Source organism: Vigna angularis, chromosome 4 (genome assembly GCF_016808095.1).
Source record: "Vigna angularis cultivar LongXiaoDou No.4 chromosome 4, ASM1680809v1, whole genome shotgun sequence".
Taxonomy (NCBI): domain Eukaryota; kingdom Viridiplantae; phylum Streptophyta; class Magnoliopsida; order Fabales; family Fabaceae; genus Vigna; species Vigna angularis.
This window is the reverse complement of record NC_068973.1, coordinates 39,380,311-39,401,906: the sequence shown is the minus strand read 5'-3', so window position 1 is coordinate 39,401,906 and position 21,596 is coordinate 39,380,311. Positions and strand designations below refer to the sequence as shown.

Below are 21,596 nucleotides of genomic sequence, written 5' to 3'. Positions count from 1 at the left end.
TATTCGCTTAGCGCATAAAGAGTTGTGCGTTTAGCGAATTAGTTATTTTTTTCAATTGACTTTTAAAGTGGGAAATAGACAGAAAGAATTCCTGACATAAGTCCCGGACAAAGGAAAGAAACGAAAACATCTCAGGAACTTTCGGAGACTACTTCAAGGCATCAAGACACCATTGTTGCAAGGGATTGCTTCAAATGTGTACGTTCTAGATATCTAGGAGTAGTTAAATTTTCCTTTCGTTGGAATTGGATTCGTTGGAATTGGATGTAATGAACTCACTCTTATGTAATTTTCCTGTTCAATATATTGTTGTTCGTTCATATGTTCTTTCTTGAATTTACTAACATTGTATGAAAATATAATGTTATTTGAATGTCTTTGATTACTGGAAAGTAACTTTGAACATGAACATAAATAGAGCACCTAAGTGATTTGGGATCTAGGGATAGACGTGTATGTTAAATTGACTAAGGGATTAACATTTTGATATATGAATTTAGAACTAGTTGCTAAGGAATTAGGACTAGTATGCCTAAATGAAATAATGATATATTGTACAGAGTTTAATCTTGATTCATGAAAACCAATTCCAACAAAGTTTCTTTTAAATATAATTTCTTGCACACCAACTGTTTGATAAAATACCAAAAAGAGTTTCTTGTGTTGTTTTGATGTCTAATTGAGTTATAAAAGGAACAATTGTCATGTGTTGCACAAGTCCTTTGGGAGAACTTGGAACCATTTGGTATACTTGCCAAAAAGTTATCAATACTATCCAACCCACGGATATCCGTTACCTGAAAAAAAAAATAATTAATAATTTTTAAAATTAAAATTTTTTTATTACTCTTAGAAAAGGGAAATTTTAATAACAATGACTAAGGATTCCTTTTAATTACCTTTTTTTCAAAAGAAAAAAAAAAGAAAAAAAGGAGTTACATTACTTTTGGCCTAACCCTAGCAGAGATATCAGACATATACATAGAATGACATTAAAAAATTCTCTCTTTAACGAATGACTCTTTTCTTCTTCCTTCTGGTTCAGCTTGCGTAGGGACTAAGCTTCATTCCCTCTTCTTCTCTCTCTCTCTTGGTTCTGATTAGAGTTTTGTTCCGATTTGGGATTTGAAATTAGGGTTTTATTTGTTCTCTGATATCGGGGGTTTCTTTGGTACTTTTGATTTCTTCCTTGTTGATTGGTGACACGATTTTGGGGTTATGATTTGAATGAGTGTTTTGAGTTTTTTTGGATTTTAGTTCATTGATGCAGATTGGATTTTTGAAGACCCTGGTGGTTATCGCGGCTTGGAGATTTATGTGATTACGTTCGTTTTCGGAATTTGGGTTTAGAGTTCCTATTTGCATTCTCTTAGAAATTCTTTATCTCTCTGTTTCATACATTGATAGGTATTTGTAGGTTAATTCTGTGACTAAATTGAGACTTGAGTTACAGGGTGTTTCTTCCTCATATCTTTCATTTTTTTCCAAAAGTTATTCAGTATTTGTTTTATTTAACTTGTTTAAAAATTACATTGAATTTTTTTAATGTAACAAATATATTAAATTATTCTCTTTAACTTGTAGTTTAGTTTAAACCTTACTTAAAAATTCACAAAATATATTTTTTAAATATTTATTGATTGAAAACGGGTATCCAACGGGTAACGGATCGGGTTACAGGTACGGTTTTTTACATGCGAATCGGGTTGCGGATAAACACTATCCGTGCCCAACCCATTGCCATCCCTGGCAACACCTAGTATTAAGTTCATTATAAAAGCAAAATTATTGTTTGTCTCCAAAACTATTAATCTGTTATTTATTTATTTATTTTGAGGGAGGAAAGAGGGAGCTGTTTGCAACAGCAGAAGGCAGTTTTAAATAAATCATATAAACTTCATGAAATTTGGAGATTGTCTGCAGAATATTGTTAATTCATCTAGAGACTCTAAATTGACCTCAACTATAAATTACAAAAATAGTAGGGATCACAAAGAGAAATGATCAATCATTTGGCATTGAGCGGCCAATAATAAATAGCCACCCAATTCATGCAGAGACTGTAAATTGACCTCAACTATTTTCAAGACAAGAACTGGTGAGAACAATTCTATGCCCTTTTTCCATACGGATTTTCATGGACCTGCACTTCCGGTCCATATATCAAACGGCAACGCTCTGTAAATGAACCAACCATCTTAGAGGCTACCTCCTTAAAGAACATTGAAGCAATCTGATCACCATAAAAGAACATTTGATTAGCAATAACAAAATAAAAGTTCAAAATATAAATTACATAACTACAATCTCTGTAATCTAAAAAGTGTTGTGATGAAGTGAATTTTGTGTAGGTAATTGTATGAATACAAATGCAGATGCATGAGCATAGGAGGGAAAGCTATGCCATAATACTGGTAATGCTATTGAGCAGTAATTAAGCCTTCTCCAGTAGGCGAACGACATACAGGTTCAGTGCTAGAAAAGGAAAACTGACGACAACATAGGATGGATTTTTCAATCAAAGGTTAAAGACAAAATTTAAAAAGAAGAAAGCTGTGGAGAACATATACATTATAACACAGTTATACCTGTCTGTAAAGTGGAGAGTGAAATTTAAAATCCACCAAGAAATAAAGATTGCAACTTCCAGGAACAGGGCCAGGGTTAAATTCCCATACGTTTATTAAATGGTCAAACAAGGTACTTTCTGACACGGTTGTCTGAAAACCAAAAAAAGAAAATATACAGTATAAGTACAACAAAGTATCAATAAGCAGAACTCTGCTACAAAAATTTAAAAAGATAGAAAGAAATGAAGAGAAAAACAAAGATCCGTGTTCAAGAACAGAACATATTTGACTAATCTAACTGGTTTGTGCGTAAAGAATCTAAAATCTAATCATTCAATCTTCTACTAAAAATGATCGGAACCCATCGGCGCGTTAAACTCAGCTGTTCAAAATCTTCATCTCATATTCCAATTCTCATTTCAGCACATACATTATGGTAGGCTAGGTTATAGTAGTTCACTCTGAAGGATTTAATACTCCAGAAGTATCATACCACAGATGGAATGGCCATATCATGCTCAAGCATCACAATTGCATAATGATATGACAAAAATATACTCTAAGCCTAGCCACAGTTGCAGAGAAAAGATACTATCAGAAACTACAAAGGAAAAATCTCCAGCCTTGGCTTGCCTCATCTCCGAACAAAAACAGACTGAGACGTGGGAAATTCATTTAACGAACAAGTCAAGCTTGTGAATTTACAATTTTATTACCTGGCTCATAGATTGATCGTGCTAAAAGAAACGAAGCCAGAGCAATATATAAGTTACATGTAAAAAGTAAAACCCAGAAAAAAAACTCTTCGTTCAGTGAGATATCTAATTTTGTTAATGGGTATTGAATATAAATATATAAACAATATATTTCCTTAAATAACTACCTGAAACTAAGAGCCTAATAATTAATTAAATTACTGTAGACATAAAGCTAATAATCAGGAAAACATGAAACAGATACCTTAACTATTGCCTATTAATTATGAAATAAATATGTCGATGAGGCATCAATAAAGCTAACATTGATCTCAAAAACATTATACGACGTTAGAATACCAAATATTATCATTTATCTTCCAATATATAATAACAGTAATTATGTTGATAAGCTACTGGTCAGGCTACTAATTAACTATCCATTACTAAAATGCAGCTACTTTTGATTAACTCTTAACTTCCCCTTGACAACTCAATTGATAGCAATCAAGTTACAGACAGGGGATCAAACATGCTGCACATACACAATTCTTCTGAATAATTTATTTTTTTTAACATATTATTCTACATATAAAAGTTTGTTTTGCCATCCGGATGCGCCTAAAAAACATAGACCTTCAATTAAAGTATACAGTACAAGGTAGAGGAAAAATAAAGGCAGCTTTGGAGGCGGAGTGAGGAACCTGTTGTGCATTACTAGCAGAAGGGACATGCGCCAACAAACAGCAATCATGAAAGGGAACAGAATATCAAGGGAATGGAAGGATATGTGCAGGGTGGTATCATCTTTCAGGGTGCTTTGGTGTGGATGATTATGGCAAAGGGAAGAGAAGGCATGGGGTAAGTAATTTACCTCTGTATTTATGTTTTCTGCTATTTCCATCCTAATCAGAAAGTGGCTCTCCTGATTTTTCCTACCATGTCTTCAGTAAATCAGTATCTATCACATCCGTTTGAGATTAAGCTCAAAATTCCACTTATTAAGACACAAGTTGAACCTCTGCAACATCTTTTTCAAAATGAGCATGAACCCGTTACTTGACAGCTTGACCAACCACGGAAAAATGTAAAAAGCTATATACAGACATATTTAAATTTGACTTTAACTAGTTTTAAAATGTTCCATTTTTCCTTCCAAATGTCAAATTGATGCTCTAATAAGTCTGTCCCTCACAGTGATGGTCACAGGGGAATTGTATTGTTTATGAGGAACTGTGTAACATCTCCACATCAATGACATTGGTGAAGGGGCTCAACTACATCAGTTTGAATTATAACAAGCAAAATTGGACAGAATGAACTAGAAGGATGCAACTTTTTTTATAATAGTCTTTCTGCATCTGCAATTAAAATAAAAAAACACACGTGGAGTTGGCACCCATTGCGAATAAAAGCCATCAAAATATTCAATTTTCAATTTTCGATCAGCATTAGTGCTTTTAGCACCAAGCTGCAAATTTTCCAGATAAAAATTATGCCAAAACATTAACAGACATTGGCTTGGATAAGTCTATAGATCTCATTAACTATGAAATTTTAAGCAATGCACTAACAGCCAACAAGAACCAACCAAAAACTATCACAACCATGATACTCTGGAATGCAAGCAAAAGATAACTAAAATACACCGGAGATGATTGAATACCTTTATTCGCTTTGGCCTGTCTACTTGTACATGAGAAACATAACTTTCAACAAGGAATTTAAATCCAATCTCCAACTCGGCATCAAATGATCCGTCTGGATGGTGTCTAAGTATGTCTGACCTTTGACACCATGGAACAAAACCGTGATAGAACTCAACAGCTGCAACAACATCAAATAATTGTTCCGGAGAGTACCTAACAATAAATAAATATACCAGTTAACACATAAAAAGAATGACAATGACACACAAGTATAAATATCCCGCATTCAACAATAATTACATGCAAGGCCAAGATAATGACAGATTATTAGGTTAATCCAAATCAACAGTGGTCCCGACCAATCTCTCCTTAACATGTATTCAAGTTTTTCCATTTAGGCAAAGAAATTAACACTTGATTACATGTCATAGGGATAACAGTCTGGGTCACGATGGTCCTGGACTACCTAGTAATTTATCTAGGATAAGATTTTACAGTCTCAAATTTATAAAGCTTATTTTTAGAATCCAAACACAGAATATTTATCATATAATTTCAGTACTCAAAGAACAAATTTAAAAGCAAGCTTTCAGCCACATTTTAACGTATCCTAACATGATGAAACTAGTCCGACATAAAACGAAAGAACCTAACTTTCTTTTAAGGATTGAAATGAATCGTACAAGAAGACACCAGTTGAGCTACCCTTAAAAATGTTTACAAAAGCTAACATATTCTGAATCACTGCCTGTAGAAAAGTAAAATCGGAAAAATCTACAACCATAGTAACAATAACATGCTCTATTACCCCAAAACGCGTCTCTCCTCGTAAGTTTTGGATAGAATCCCTTCTTCACCATCTCCACATCCAAGAAACTGTCTAGTGTGGACAGCATTATAATTGTTATTATTGTTACTATTACTAGATCCTCCTATGATGGAGGAAAAGCCGATGCGAGAGACAGAAGGTTGAATGTGATGGCCGGTAATGGCTGTGATTGATCTGCCCGTGCTCGACCTGATCAATTGACTCGCACCGCTTTTGCGTGATGCTAAGGAGCAAAGGGCTTTCGAGGTCGACAAAAACGGCGGCATAGTAACTCCGAAAAAATTTGGGATACCTAATCTAATTAAACTTAGAATTATGAGAAAAATCAGAACTTTACACCTTCCACGGTTGCAATAAGGATGCAGCCAGGACCACAGCTTAGCTGAAAAATCGATGGAATGAGAACCGCGGATCCAGAATGCGAAACCCTAGAATACCATAAATAGTTGAACAGCAGAATATTCCAATGGAAGGATACGCGATATCCTGAGAAGAAACTCAAACGGAAAGATAGAATGGGATGTGCTTGCGAATTTATTGGGTAGAACAACTACGAATTTGAGGGGAAATTTGGTGATTCTTGTTTATCAAGAAAATATTCAAACATGAAACCACCGCGCCACGTGGTTGATTAGGTCATTTTAGTTTCTTTTTCATTTTTCAATATACTGTCAACCGCCGCACGACGTCGTTTATAGTTGAGTACACACGTGGGCAGCGTCGCTGAAATAGGGAAACCCGTCGTCCCCCTTGCTCGGAGTCTTATGTCATTCGAAAGATGCAAGTTTGTAAAATTCTCCTATATTCGTCTTAAATCACCTTACTCATTAGTGTTAACGGGATGGTTTATACTTTTAATAGTGTTTGATTCACTAAAAATATATCATATTGTATTTTTATATTTTTATACTAAATTCAGTTTAATAGATTGAACTAAAATTAAAAAACAAAATCTCTTAAAGTTTTAATTCCCAAAATACTAATCTAATTAAAAGTGTCAGAACAATTAATATCCACTCAAAGATCCGTGGATTACATATGTCAAGAAGGGGGTTCGAAGATGGTGGAAGACAGGTATGAGCAGCTGAGTGGTCGTTCGGTTTTGACATTGAAAAAAAAACTCTAAGTTTTCAAAATTTCACGCCACTTTCTGCATGCACCATTCTTTTCCAAATTTCTGAAAATTCTATTCTCTCCTCTTTCTCTCTAAAAAGCTCTTACTTCTCTCTAAGGATTCTCATCGTTTCTTCCTCCGATCATCACTCAGGCACCATTTCCACTCCTCCGGTGTCAAGAGCTTTCGATGGAACCGATCGGTTTGTGAAGCTGAGCTGGTAAGTTCTTCTCTTCACTCAGTCGTGCGGTTTTCTGGACATGCAAACCAAGTCCTGGTTTCATGTGTTGATCACTCTTCTAAAATGAGTAGTGCTGATAGTGTTTTGGTTTTTACTTGGTTTAGTTTTGGAGAATTGTTGAGCGTTGAGGGTAGAAGAATTTATAGAGGTGAATCAGTAATCCTACCTGTGAACGTTCGGTCACGTTAGAGGTAAGGGAAGCTTATATAATTTGATTTTTATTCTCGTTCATGAATGCTGGCATGCTTGTTTGATGTTGAATGAAATATGAAGTATGACTGTTACTATGTTTTGGATGTATGAATGTATGAAGATAAATGTTGAGGAATGTATTAATAAGAGTATGAATTTTAAGTCTGTATTTCTATGTGAAAATTGATGTTAGTCACTGAAGGTCATTGACCGTTTGGTTTTTCTCGTGGTCTCAGTTGGAACTGGATTCTTTCATTTGGATGGAATTCCAGTTGAAGATCGAGCGTCTTCGTTTAGTATTACTTATATATAAGCGTTCAACCAAGGATATTCGTTCCTTAGTATTATGTTATAAATTTAAGTATATTAATTTGAAATTGTATAATTCGTTCGTTCTTGAACATTAGTTAAATGATATTTTATATTTATCAAGCATTTATTCTATAAACTATGTAGTGCTAGGTCTTTTACCAAGCGCTCGTATTATGTAGTGCTAGGTCTTACACCAAATGCTCGTACTATGTAGTGCTAGGTCTTTCACCAAGCGCTCGTACTATGTAATGCTAGGTCTTTCACCAAACGCTCGTACTATTTAGTGCTAGGTCTTTCACCATGTGCTCGTACTAAGTAAGTGTTAGGTCTTACACTAAGCGCTCGTTCTCCTTTCCGTAATCTATCTTGATAATAAGAGCGTTCGTCCAAACTCAATAGTGTTCACTCTCTACTGTGCTTGGTCTTCGACTGGCATTCGGTTTTTCTTGATGATAAACTTATAAATAAGCTAAGTATTTATAGCGTTCGGTTTTTTCATATGATTCTTTTAAGTACTATCTTGTGAATGTCTTGCAGTGTCTGTATTAATTGGTTTCGGCCTAGAGTCTTAGTACTCGGCCTAGTCTTTATGGTGTTCGGTCTAAAACGGTCATGAGTCAATTCATTAAATTGACTTACTTTGTAAATAACATTTGTTTCTATTAGTCCTTGTGAAATATTATTGTAATCGATCTCTTTCCAACCCCGATAGTCACTCTCTCGGTTTTGATCCGTTCTGGAACTGGAAATCTCTCGGTCTCACTCCAAGTGTTCGATCTCGTTCGGGATTGAAGATTTACGTTCGGTATTTTTGTATCCTAAGGGATCTTCGTTCAAATTGAGGTTTAATAATGAAAGATGATGGAATATGACGTAGAAGAAATGAGTATGGTTAGGAACGAGTATTCCGGGGAGGAATATCTCATGAATGTATATTAGAATTGGTAAAGTATGAATGTGGGCATGCTAAGCTGGCGGTTCATCCTGATATTCCGTGATCACTCGTTCTCACGTAGAGAAGGGTAAGTCATGTGTGGGAATGGCAAGAGGTCCTAGTCCTTATGGTTAATTTGGACAGATAGGACTAACCTCGGGTGACAGCTGTTGAGAATATCTCAGTTACTACATCACCCGGGTGCACGAACGTCGTAGCTAAACAGAGTTCATACAGTCCGGACACTCAGAGTCTAGTATTAGGCTTTGCATGAAAGAGTTAATGAGTTATCTTGTTTAAATTGATTGAGTGAGATATATGTTGATAATTGAATTAAATTACATAAGCTTACCCTATGTTTCCTGTTTTGTCTGTTTTGTACGTTCGGTTGTCTTTCTGTTGCAATGATCATCCATGTGGATGTGAGCAGAAGGAGACGAGCTGCTGGAAGAAGCGTTGGAAGAAGAAAATTTAGTCGAGGTAAAAGTTAAGACCGAACAGTAGAACCGTTCGGTCAGTATTTTAGTTTAGTTATATGATGATCGTTTGATCATCTTTTCCCTTTTCTTAGGTAGGACCATTCGATATAGGTCTTTTGTAAACCGTTCGGTCATGATTGCATCTTTGTACAGTTTTAACTCTCTCGTTATTTCTTTAAAGTGTTCGGTCGTAAGCACACAACCTATTTCTTGTAAGACTGAGTTGTAATATTATTAGATGTGATTATTCTATTATATGATTTTACACTATATTTTTGGGATGTTACAAAAAGTAATGCAAAGTTAAAAAATTAATTTAACATAATTTATAGACGGATCGATAAAAAGTTTATCCAAATTAATTTAAGACTGATAAAAATACATATGTGATTCACTATGTTTATGATAAAATAATAATGAAAAATAAATATTAAAATAGAATTGAACTTCTCTGTAAATTTTCTAAATCCTTCATTTTCACACAAATTTAAAAGAAGTTCATCCATTAGTATTAACAACTACAACGAAAGTTTTCTCTTCATTGAATTGAACAAATTTCGAATTCTAGATCACCCTTAAATCATTTTCCAATTTTTATGTCATTTGTTTCTTACCAACCTCCCTAATAAGGTTCTCCTATCAACTATTTGCTATTTGAATGTTTAGTTTAAGATAATGGTTTTGTATATGTTACCACTAGCTTTATATAACCTGTTATATTATTTACAAATTATATTATGATGTTGTAATGAACTCAAATCTTATAAAAAATTATTAGTAGGTTTTTGACATGATTTCTGTTTTAAAGCTTAATTATTCATATTGTTTCATTTCGGAGTGTATCAATTTTCTTTTTAATTGTGTTAATTTTGTCTCAAAATTCATTAATATGTATAAGTGGTAATTAATCGAGTTTATCAACTTTCTTGTCGATAAATGCTGTTTGAGTTCAATAAACATTAGTTAAGTTCGATAAAACAATAAAAAAAAACGTGGTCATCGACTTTTCTTTGGGTTTTTTTTTCTTATATTGACACTTCAACTTTGATACGATAATGTTACAACATGCAAACGTAAATACAATGTCATAATTGATTAAAAATTGATTAAAAATGTAACTCATCCAATTTCAAATATGTTATAATCAATTCCAAATGTTTTTTCATATTCTTGAAATCGATTATAGTCTCAATGAAATCAATTCCAACTTCTTTTGACTATGGAATCAATTTAAACTTGTATGATTGATTCCAAAATATGTTCATCCTTCTTTAATTTCCAACTTGTAAGTCATGTTAGATTAAAAAATGTATTTTTGTTGTACTTTGAATAAACAAAAGATAAAAATATATTTTTATACATAATATCCTCAAATTAACACAATTGTTCAAAGATTAAAAAACCACACATCCTTCTATCGCTTTCAAATACATAAATATAATTTTGGTTTTATCCTCAATTTTTCTTTGTTAATATTTATTAACAATTGTTCACCCTAAAAAACACAACATAAAGTTTTATATATTAAAAAACCCAACAAAAAAAATATTCTAAAATTTTGAAGTTTAATGATTTGTGATCTCTTCTTAAATTTTAATTAACACAATTTTATTATATATATCATTATTATATTTGAGGTTTTCCTTAGACGAATCCTTTTCCATAATAATATAATTTATCAGAGATTAATTGAAAAATACGATGATTAAATATGCATTATAGAAAACAGTTAATTACAATATATTTAAATTACCTACTATTTATATTTGTTAAATTTAATAAATATAAAACACTATATACAAAATTAATTTCCATTTATTTTATTTTTTATCTGTATTCATATGTGAATTTAGAGTACAATATTTTTCATGAAATTATCAGTCATTTATTGCATCTAAAGCAAAATAGTTCTTAATATTGGTTTTAATATCCGTTGAAAAGATAAAAAATTGTGAAATAATAGATTTAAATGTAACCCGTTGGGGGAAGAAAATGGGTAGAGGAGAGGGAGCTGAAGCTGCTTCTTTATCCTAAACTTGAGTTTCCCGCAGAGCTGAGAGAGCGAGTGATGAATAATAGAATACGATGTTAGATGGATAATTGGGTGAGCTGAGTGATAAATTCGACTTCAACCATGGCTTTGCCTTCTTTACTACCCAAAACGGCACCGCATCTTCTTCCCCTCACAAACCCCTTCTCTTCCTCTTCCTCTCCCTCTACTCTCATCTTACCTTTCCGCTTCCACTTTTTCTCTCACCTTCCTCCTCTCTCTCTCCTCAAAGCCGCTTCCTCCGCCGGCGATAGTTTGCGCAGCAAGCCCCTCATGTCCCAGAGAAGGGGGATTTTGGAGGAACACGGCAGCCAAGCCTTTGAGGAAGACGACGACGACAAATGGATTGACTGGGAGGACCAGATTTTGGAGGACACCGTTCCTCTCGTTGGTTTCGTCAGGATGATTCTCCATTCTGGACAGTATGTCTCTCTTATGAAACCAATTTCCTCGCTTTACTTTACTTTATGCCTATATTTGCATACTATGACCGTATTATGCAATTGCAGTTGAAACTACTAATATATCAGTTAGTCTAACTCGAATCCAATGCAGATCATATACTAACAGTCTAACTCTACCGTTTGAGTGTTTTAATCTCTCCACATCACAATAAACAGTTCAATCATAAGCGAGTACGCTCAAGACCTGCTCTGAAGTTTCATATTGATTCCTCTTATATGATTTTAGAACCATACCTTGAGAAAGAGATGCAAAAATTCGTAAACAAGACATAGGTGGATTTTTTTAAGCAAGTTTGGAGATTCATGTATCATGGGAGTCTTCAATTTCATTCTCCATCTTAATTCCTTGTCACCTCTTGTATTTGAATCTGGGTGTTCAGAGTTCTTAAATAGCTACTATTGTGGTGCTATTGCTTTGTGAGTTTCCCTGGATTCACAATTGTTCACCGTCTTCCATTGTGGCTGCTATGAGTGTCATGGTTGTAGCATGCATCCTCTGGTTATCTCTTTCCGAAAACTAAGTGTGAGTCTAAGTATACTTTAGATAAAAATGAGTAAGTAGTGCAGCATATAAGGATACATACAAGGATGAGAACCCATAAAGAGGTTTAAGGTTTTGGGTTAAGAATGATATCAATCCCGTCGGATTCATACTTTATTGGTGCTGTGTGTAAATTTCTTTTCTCAATAAATCGCCTATTGAAATTTTTTGAGTTAATATTATGCCAATTTTTATTCATTTTATATTTATTTGCCTACAGCTTAAATTGTGATGTATATATAATTGATATATATATATATATATATATATAGTATATTTAACCTATTATGCGACTTTTTCACTATTTGCTCACAGTGGTATCCACCACTGGATATAACAGTTTATTGACTTTCCACCGTTTTCTGCTATCCACAACTGATGATACTGGGTGTTTGAACTGATGAATCCCATCACTGTATGCATCTAGGGTTATGTCCATAACAATATAACTGGAAACAAGAAAAGCAAGGAGTGAGTACTTTTATACGGGTGCAGGAAATGCCCTCTTTGTTGGTAACTGACACCGTCTTGTGTGTCAGGCCTAAATATTGAGATTGATTTTTAAGTGCTCTGCCATTTTAAATGTTGTCTGGGTTTCAAACTCAGAACCTTGGCTATATGAAAAGGGCCAGGGAAGTGGGAATCTTTTTTATCCAAACTTCCAAACCACTTTTGGGCTTTCAGGTGATTTCAATTTCCAGAAATGAAATCCATAGCTGTAATAGCAGTCAAATTGATAAAGACGATTTGGATATAGAAGATGATGATTAATGAAACCTATCTAGGAAACTTGTATTTGACATTTTGTTGGTATTTACTTGTATGTTTAGACACATATGGCTTTTTCTTGCTTTTTTATGAATGTATGAATTTTGAGAAATTTCTATAATTTTTATAATGACGTATATGTATACTATATAACAATTTTCAGAGTTGTTCTTATCCCACCATTTGTTATCTCTCTATAGAGTTTATGTGGCCAGTTGCTATGCGCTGCTATTTGGGATTTAAAATACTGATGGATCTGCATACATGTTTTGCTTTCATTTATCTTGGAAATTCTGTTGATAGCTTGTTACAAATTCTTGCCTCAGATATACATGTCCTGGTATCGTTTCTCTTGGAATTCTGATAATAACTTGTTGCAAATTCTTGTCATAGATATGAAAGTGGAGATAGACTAAGTGAAGAGCATGAGAAAACCATTATTGAGAAGCTGCTTCCCTTTCATCCAGAATTTGAGCAAAAGATCGGATGTGGAGTTGATTATATCACGGTATCTCTCTATCACACACTTTTCTTCTTCTTGCTCAACTCGTATTCACACACAATATATGCACTAATCTTGTTTACAAAAGGCCTTCCCAATATTACTTTTCTTTGTTTTTTTTCATTTGGGTCCAATAATGATGAATTTTATAGTTTTAGCAGTCTCTTAGATTAGATATGTGGCCGTGACATAAGGTGTTCGTCCATTAAAAATTTTTAAATGGCTCTGGTTTATGATGGGTGATGGAAAGCTAGCTTAACTGTGGTTAGCCGGTTTATGTGAGACGGTGGGGTGCTTTCATTGCATTTGCAGCCTCCATCACCTTCATTGTGTTGGATGTGAGACAGTGTGGTTAGTCCTGTCCTGTGTCGTCTAGTAATGCAGCCTAAGTAGCGATTATAAGTTTTGGATAATTTACAACTTATTAGGTAGATTTGGAATTTAGTTTGGTCCTGAGCTCAAATTCCAATAGTGGGGACCCACTAATAGTAGGATCTGTCTCTGACGAAATGCAGGGTGCAATAGTGCAAATTGGTTTATTTCTGGGAAAATGAAGTAATTGGCTTTTGTTAATTCATGGAGTGCTATCTGATTGATTCTGTTTTATGAAAAAATTATGCCACTGATTTGTTCATCATTGGTGATCCACTCTACATTTCACTCGGCAAAATGGTCCCTTGCAATTAGAGAACTCCATCCTTAATATTGTTAATAACTGAACTTAAGTATCTCTTCTGTCTCTCAGGCTCTGCTACAGATAAGTTTTTTCAGGATTTTCATACTAAACTTGTATTGATTTTTCCCTTTCTAGTAGGCCAGTAAATTTAGTGCCCCAAATTCATCTGCTTTGCTTAATCTTTGTCTCATTCCACGGTAGTTATGAATTCACATAATACATGTACTTATTAGAAATGTTTAGCCCCGTAAAAGCCTTTTGCTGCTAGCCATGTGAAGTATGTAAAAAAAACCAATTATACGGAAATAAACCTGAATTTTAACCATATTTAAAAAAAAATCCAAATAATGTAAATAGGGTTTTAAACCAAGATTTCTACATTTTAACAGATAATTCAGTTAACTGGTTTTAAAAATTTGATTTTGACTTAACAGTTGGCTTTTAAAACTGGTTGTGGCTAATATTTTAGCCAAAGCTGGTCCTAGACAAGTTTTAAAACTAATTTTGGTTAAAAACTCAATTGGGATAAAAACCAGTGGAAAATTAGTTTAAAACTGGTTCGACCAAAACCAAACGAGTTTTAAAATCCGATACTTATAATTTGTTTGATTTGAACTGGTTTTACATTATATAAAGCCCTCCCGGCTAGCCAAATATGGCCTTTGACCTTGGTGTTACCATCACGTGTGTAATAATTTTATCCCTGTCTTAGCTGTTGAAAAGTAAGGTGCATAGTGCATTGACTGGCTTATTCTCTCTAACTGTCTGCCATCACTTTCCGAGATTAGCTTTTGAAAAAAACTCATAAAAATCAATAAAATATGTATTTAATGCCTTCATTGTCTCTTGAATTGTATTACATCCAATCTGGTTTTTTGGGGGTAAACTACACTTGGTTTGGATTTTTACGTGTTGCTGAAAGTTTTTGGTTCGCTTTAAAATTGACAGATTGGATATCATCCTGATTTTGAACGCTCAAGGTGTTTGTTCATTGTTCGACAAGATGGTCAAGTGGTTGATTTTTCATATTGGAAATGTATAAAGGGCTTGATCAGAAAGAACTATCCTTTATATGCAGACACTTTCATTCTCAGACATTTCAGGAAGAAAAGTCGTAATTTGTGAAGTTAAAGCTGTATTATGCTGGTTGGACCATTTTATATTAGCGTTCGCTTCTTTTTTAAATCTTTTTTTTTTTGTTATTTTCGTGTTTGGTAGCATGGTATTTTAAAGGTCAGAGAAAAATGGTGCACAATTTTTTGGAGTTCTGAAGAGTGTTTGATATTTAGCGACTCACTACAAATGATTGCCACTCAATGCCGGAATTTGTTCCCATTTTATTGACAATATTCGTAGTGATATAAAAATATGGGAATGTAGATGTAGATGATATTGTACCTTTCAGTGCATATATTTTTTAAATTTGTAGAATTGAAGTTCATTTTATACCGTTTTACACCTTTCAGTGCATATATAAGGAAGAAATAATTGGAGATGATGGAAAAAAAATGTAAAAATAAACCTTCGGTTTGTTTAGAAGTGAAATTAGGAATGAAATCTCTGTGGGCCTGGATGAGAGGAATTGTAATTTTCTGTTACCTTTTTAGTATGGAATATAATTTTTAAAATGTAAAAAATATATTTTAAAAAGTTCATTTCAAAATGAATGGAAGGTGTTAAAAGAAAATTGTGGGATGAGGGAAGTTGGATCCATTTATTTTTTTCATGCTGATGAAATATACCATTATATAACTAAGCTGGGCTTTTGTTCCATGAAATATACCATGATATTAATACAGTGGACATTTCTTCCAGCACCCACATTGTTTCTTTCTACACCCCATAAATTTTAAAATTCTCCTTTTATCCTCAATCAAAGTAAAAATGAGGGAGCTGGCTCCATCCATTAGAACCTAGTCTGCATGGACTTCAGTTCGATTTTAACCCACCATTTAAATGTTTTTATATAGATTTTCTTTAAGAGTTTGTAGATGAACTCATTAAGTATCTAAATAATTTAAGTGTTTAAAATTGAGTCTTTAAAATATTTTTATTTTTGTTTATTAATAAATTTTGTTATCTCGTCTTTAATTTACTGATTAACTTGTTTATTTTATTTTTAATCTTTTGAATTTGTCAATTCGTTTTCTCTCTCTCTAAAATAGTTAATTCGTTTCTCAAATTCAATAAATTTTTTAATAACTTTTAATAGAAATCTAAATAAAAATACTTAATAGTTACCCTTAATTAAGTTTTCATTATATATATTTTGAATACTTTTATATCATCACTTATATTTACACAACCTCATAAAAAAATTGAACATCAATTCCTTCAAATTATCATTACTAGAAATGGGATGAGACCATATGGTATTTATATTATTCATAGTATTAATATGTCCTTTTTTAACATGAAACTATTTATAATTTTCGTGTTTATTTTTGAAGCAATTGGTAATTATAAGAAGTTTCAAATATAAGTACATAATAATATAAGAATTTAACTTCTGTTTTATTTTCTTACTTGCCAACTCAGAAAGCACCAAATTTCCTAATATATTTATTTCAGAAGTTCATTGAGTCGTTGACATAGACGAATCACAGTGGTCCACGCACCTAACTTTTACTTTGAGAGCATCCGTGAAGCCTCCACCACCTTATTATCCTCATCAAATTTTCATGACAGTTTTCCCACAAAATTTATTACCAATTAAAGAACCAATTTTTTTAATTTTACTTCAGCTCTTCAAAGCTCCATACCACAAGTGCCACGTGTCTCCTTTATTTTTTTTAGTTTTACTATAATAGGATAAAGTTGGGCTCTCAAAAATTTATCCAACTTATTTTGTTTCATCCTTCCATAGCCTATAAAATATTTTCTTCCTTTTCCAATTATATTTCATACTTTTCTCTACTTCAATTCTTCTCAATAATTCTATATATGTTCATCCACTATGTTGGTGTAAAAGGTCGTGGTTTTGTGGAGAATAATGTCTAAGTTGGAACCATAACAAATAACCACTAAAATATATGAATTATGCATACTCATTTGAAGCTATTATGGATATACTTATAAGCAAAATGACAAATAATTTGATTGTCCTTTTTCTCAACTTTATCACAATCTTTAAGAGAGTTAATCCTAAAATGTTTATGATATCTCTTCATATATGAGGTTCATATGTTCTTAAAATTTTGTTGGTTGATCACAAATATTACATTATTGATAATGTTTAATGGTTATCTTTAGGACTAAGTTAAACTTTGGACTCTGTTGAAAGATAAATCAATTAACTTACTAAAATTTATTTTGTTTTAGTTTTAAAAAGTGACATATCATAAATATTTTATATTTGCGAATATAATTTGTTCAAAAACGTTGTTAAATAAACTTATCACGTAATCTCTCGTCACATCTTTAAAAATAAGCATATAATACATATAACGCAAATTAGAATATATTTATTAAAAATGCTTTTTTGGAGATAGTAACTTTGACCTAATAAACATTAAATCCATGATGTTTTGAGGAAAAAAAAAATCTCTTATAATCTCACCATCACGTGCTTAACATTTTGTGCGTCCTTGACTTTTTAATGTATTTTGTTGTTTGAGATAAACTATGCAACATTTGTAAAACTTGAGTGTCCACTTCTGATTGGTTCCTAGCTTTTAAAACCCACTTTCCATTTATGCAATTAAATACCAAAGGTGACTTACACAACTGCATATCTTCACATCATAGAATACAAATGGTGAAGACCGAAACTCATTACTAATTACTTTATAAAATAAAAATAGTTATATTTCGGATGCATCGAAACTCATTATTATTTACTTTATAAAAGAAAAATAATTATGTTTCATGTGGACCGACATCAACGTTTTAAGTATAATAATGTCTAATTTTAAACTATCTAACTAGTTTGTTCTATCAAATTAGAAGATTATTTGTAACAAGTATTCTAACGTAAAAATAAAAAAATATTTAATTTTTAAAAATTTATATAAAATTAAATGTAATTACTTATCTTCTTATTTTTTATATATATTGATAGATTTAAATTAACAACTACCTAATTTAATTAACAATAATTACACTTTTATTTTAAATTCATCAAAATTAATTCTAATTTTTCTATTGATTAACCATTCGATCTTATTTTTTAATATTTTAGTCACGAAGAAAACTTGTATGAAGAAGTAAACTATTTTATTCATATTATTATAAGTTACATAGTTAAAAAATATTAAATTTGTGTTTTTAAATAATGAAATTGTATATGTTGAGTCCTTTTAATGAATTAAGTAATACATAAATATTGGTAAAAAATAGAATAAAGGAAAATGGTCTAAAAATGTAGGCATGGCAGAGAATTGAGATTCTTTGTTGGTAGTGCATGTGGCATGCACTTATGGGGTGTGGTAGCGAGAAGTGTTGGTTGGACACGTGTTGTGTTTCCATTTTTGATGGTCCCAAACATAATATTAGAATGTAATGGCATCTTCTCTTTGCAACATCTGTACTCTTCATGTCACTTTCTTTCTCTTCATTGCTTCAAAAGCTGCTGAGCTGTTCTAACCACTTTGGACCTTTCCAGACATCCTGCATAATATACTCTTATTCCCTTTCTCAACCAACAAAATAATATCATATGTCTCTCTTTCCTACAAGAAATGCACCAAACCTAAAAACACTCTTCTTATTACTGTCTAAACAAACTACCTCAAAATTAAATCTTATGTTGTCTGTTCAATTTAGATTTTTTTTTAGAGTCACAGTCACAGTCTCACTTCAAATTCACGGCCCAAATTTAAGGGTTTTTTATTGCACCCATTACCCAAAAATACTCTCATTCTCGTTGCATTTCCTTTCACAGACAAATGGAATAAATACAACTGCTCTCTGTGTTCTTCGTATATTCACAATTTCATCTTGAAAATAGAGTCATGGGAATTGATTCATTGGCATTAGAATTATAAAACATAATTGCATTTGTGAATATCTATAATAAATATTTTCAAATTATCTATAATTGTAAAAATATTAATTATCAAATTTGTTTAAGGTCTTGAGAATATATATTTTATTCTCTATTTGAATGTTTGTCACATGAGACTTCCCTCAATTTTTGAATAGCAAATTTTATATCAATTAGTCAAGACTAATATCCTATTAGCAGATATTTCCAATTAAAATAAAATGTCCCACCTACTTATAAGTGTTAGACTATCTATGTAAACATAGAAACAATAAGAAAGAAAAAACAAAAGTAATCCTATTAACAAGTTTTATTCTTTCCATTATATTAAGAATATCCAATTAGACAATTTAGATCTCATCTATTTTGTCCAAGTTTGTAAAAAGTGTAATTTGGGAGCACATATAAAAATAAGAACTCCAAGATAAGAGAAGAGAATGAATCTTTCATTACAAGTTAAAATAACTTTAACACTCCTAGCAATATTAGGTTTAGAATCAATGAATAAAAATAGCTCCTTGAATGGATTTATTCAAACAAGTACCATATCAAACACTATTTTACTTTTAATCTTCTGTTTGGTCCGAAATAAGAGATTTTTACGATATTGTATTGGAAAATACTTATTGAATTGTTGGTGATGGTGTTATAATTAATTTTTGGAATGATTTATAGTGTTTTGCTAGATGCAATTTTCTTTTTACATGTGTTCCTTATGTTGTCCAGTTATATTTTTTAGCTAATATTTCTCAGGTCTAGGCTAATTTTGTTTGGATTCTACCTCTTTTTTGAGTGAAATTTCTCTCTTGCAATTCATGCACCATCTTCAAGTGACTCTCCTAATGATATTCCTAATTGAATTTCTTATGGTTCTAAAATTCTGAATCCAAAGATAGCTACAAGTTTGTTATATATTTTTTGTAAATGAATTTAGTTTGATTCACCATGTTTTTCATTTTTTTAATAATATTTTTAATGTAATGATAAATTATTTGTGTGTTTTAAAATGTCACTCTAACTTATATGTCACAATACATAATCTAACACATATTTTATATAAAAAAAATGCTATAGATAACAAAATTTAAAAAAGAGAAAATTATGCATATAAGCACGAATTTTAGTCTTGTATAAGGATAAATTTAAGGGTTAAATATGTTTTTAGTCTCATAATTTTGATACGAAATTGTCATTATATAAAACTTTAATACATTTTAGTCTCAAACTTTAAAAATGAATTAGTATAATCTTTTTAATCCAATTAAGTTAAATTTGTTTAACGTATCAAACACATTTCATGTTAGCATTTGAGTAGTTTATACTATTTGACGTGTCAAATGCGTTTGTTAACTAGCATTAAAGAGGGAACATGTCAAATCGTATAAACTACTCAAATGATAGTATGAAATGCATTTGACAAGTAATTTTTTTTTAATATAATTGGATTAGAAGGATAATATCCATATTTTTAAAATTTGGAGACCAAAATATGTCAAAGTTTCGAAAATGGATGAGTTTCAATCTTACGTTAAAATTTAGACACTGAAAACATATTTATCCTAAATTTGAAAATATATCTTAAAGCACAACTTCAGTAAAAAAAAACATTTACGAAAAAATCGTACTTTAAATAAAGAGTTTTGTATTGTATGATTGTCTAGTCAACTATGACTGGAATGAGTCGACGATAAATCACAAGTCTGCATGATTAACCTATCGCCTAGACAACAAGTCACAAAACCTGAACGGTTATCTAACAAACCCAACAATAGTTCATGAGACTCAATAGTCTGAACATGACTAAAGTAAATCAACTCCAATTTTTTATATTCAAGGTTAAAGTATAATTACTCAGGTTTGAATTGTAATTAGGTCGATTTTAATCAAAAGTCTATCACACAACCTATAAATAAATGTTTGAGGTAAAAAGGTAAATCACGCATTAATTATAACATTAATTCTTTTTTGTCTAAATTGATATGACTTTGAAAAAAGAGTACCCATAAATATCATTTGAGCGGCTTGGACCCATAAAATACTTCTCTTACCGAATTGAACTTGGACTGACGATAGGTCGAAAATTAAGTAATTAACCTTAACGTTTCAAACAAGTTTTTATTGTTTGACTGAATTTATGTTTTTGAACACATTTTTTTTTTCATTTTGAAGTCTTCTTATTATCATTAGTTATCCATTTCATTTTTTTTAAGTTACATATTTTTAAATTCCTTTATGTTATATGTTTGAGACTAACTATGAACGTGTGTTCTAATTATACATACCGATTAATATAGTGTCTTTTTTGTATCGTATATGTTTAATATTAAGAAAACATATACTATCATAGGGTGTTTACTTTGAGAAGTATAATGGTGAAAAATATTTTATAAAACAACAATACCATGTTGTCGAAAGACAGGAGAGTGGTTTCTTAAAAATAGAAAAACTGTAAAAGTATGATCAAAATATGAAAAGAAAATTGTGTTAAAATAATCAAGTAAATAGTAACGAACAAAGTGAGATTGAGATAAAACACAATTAAGCATAAATGCTTCGACTTAGGATTTGAAAATCACCCTTAATACACTATATTGAT

General features: G+C 31.8%; 2 protein-coding genes across 2 annotated transcripts; one reads left to right on the top strand and one right to left on the bottom strand.

The window, feature by feature from the left end:
• Positions 1-1,875: 1,875 nt before the first annotated feature.
• LOC108341898 (uncharacterized) lies at positions 1,876-6,523 on the bottom strand. Its single transcript, XM_017579563.2, has 4 exons — positions 5,723-6,523; positions 4,932-5,127; positions 2,589-2,720; positions 1,876-2,233 (listed from the first exon to the last, which is right to left on the bottom strand). The coding sequence occupies exons 1-4, from the start codon at positions 6,007-6,009 to the stop codon at positions 2,111-2,113; spliced, it is 738 nt and encodes a 245-aa protein (XP_017435052.1). The 5' UTR covers positions 6,010-6,523; the 3' UTR covers positions 1,876-2,110.
• A 4,455-nt stretch (positions 6,524-10,978) lies between these two features.
• LOC108341849 (protein DCL homolog, chloroplastic) lies at positions 10,979-15,418 on the top strand. Its single transcript, XM_017579503.2, has 3 exons — positions 10,979-11,487; positions 13,232-13,346; positions 14,965-15,418. The coding sequence occupies exons 1-3, from the start codon at positions 11,150-11,152 to the stop codon at positions 15,139-15,141; spliced, it is 630 nt and encodes a 209-aa protein (XP_017434992.1). The 5' UTR covers positions 10,979-11,149; the 3' UTR covers positions 15,142-15,418.
• The last annotated feature ends 6,178 nt before the right edge of the window (positions 15,419-21,596 follow it).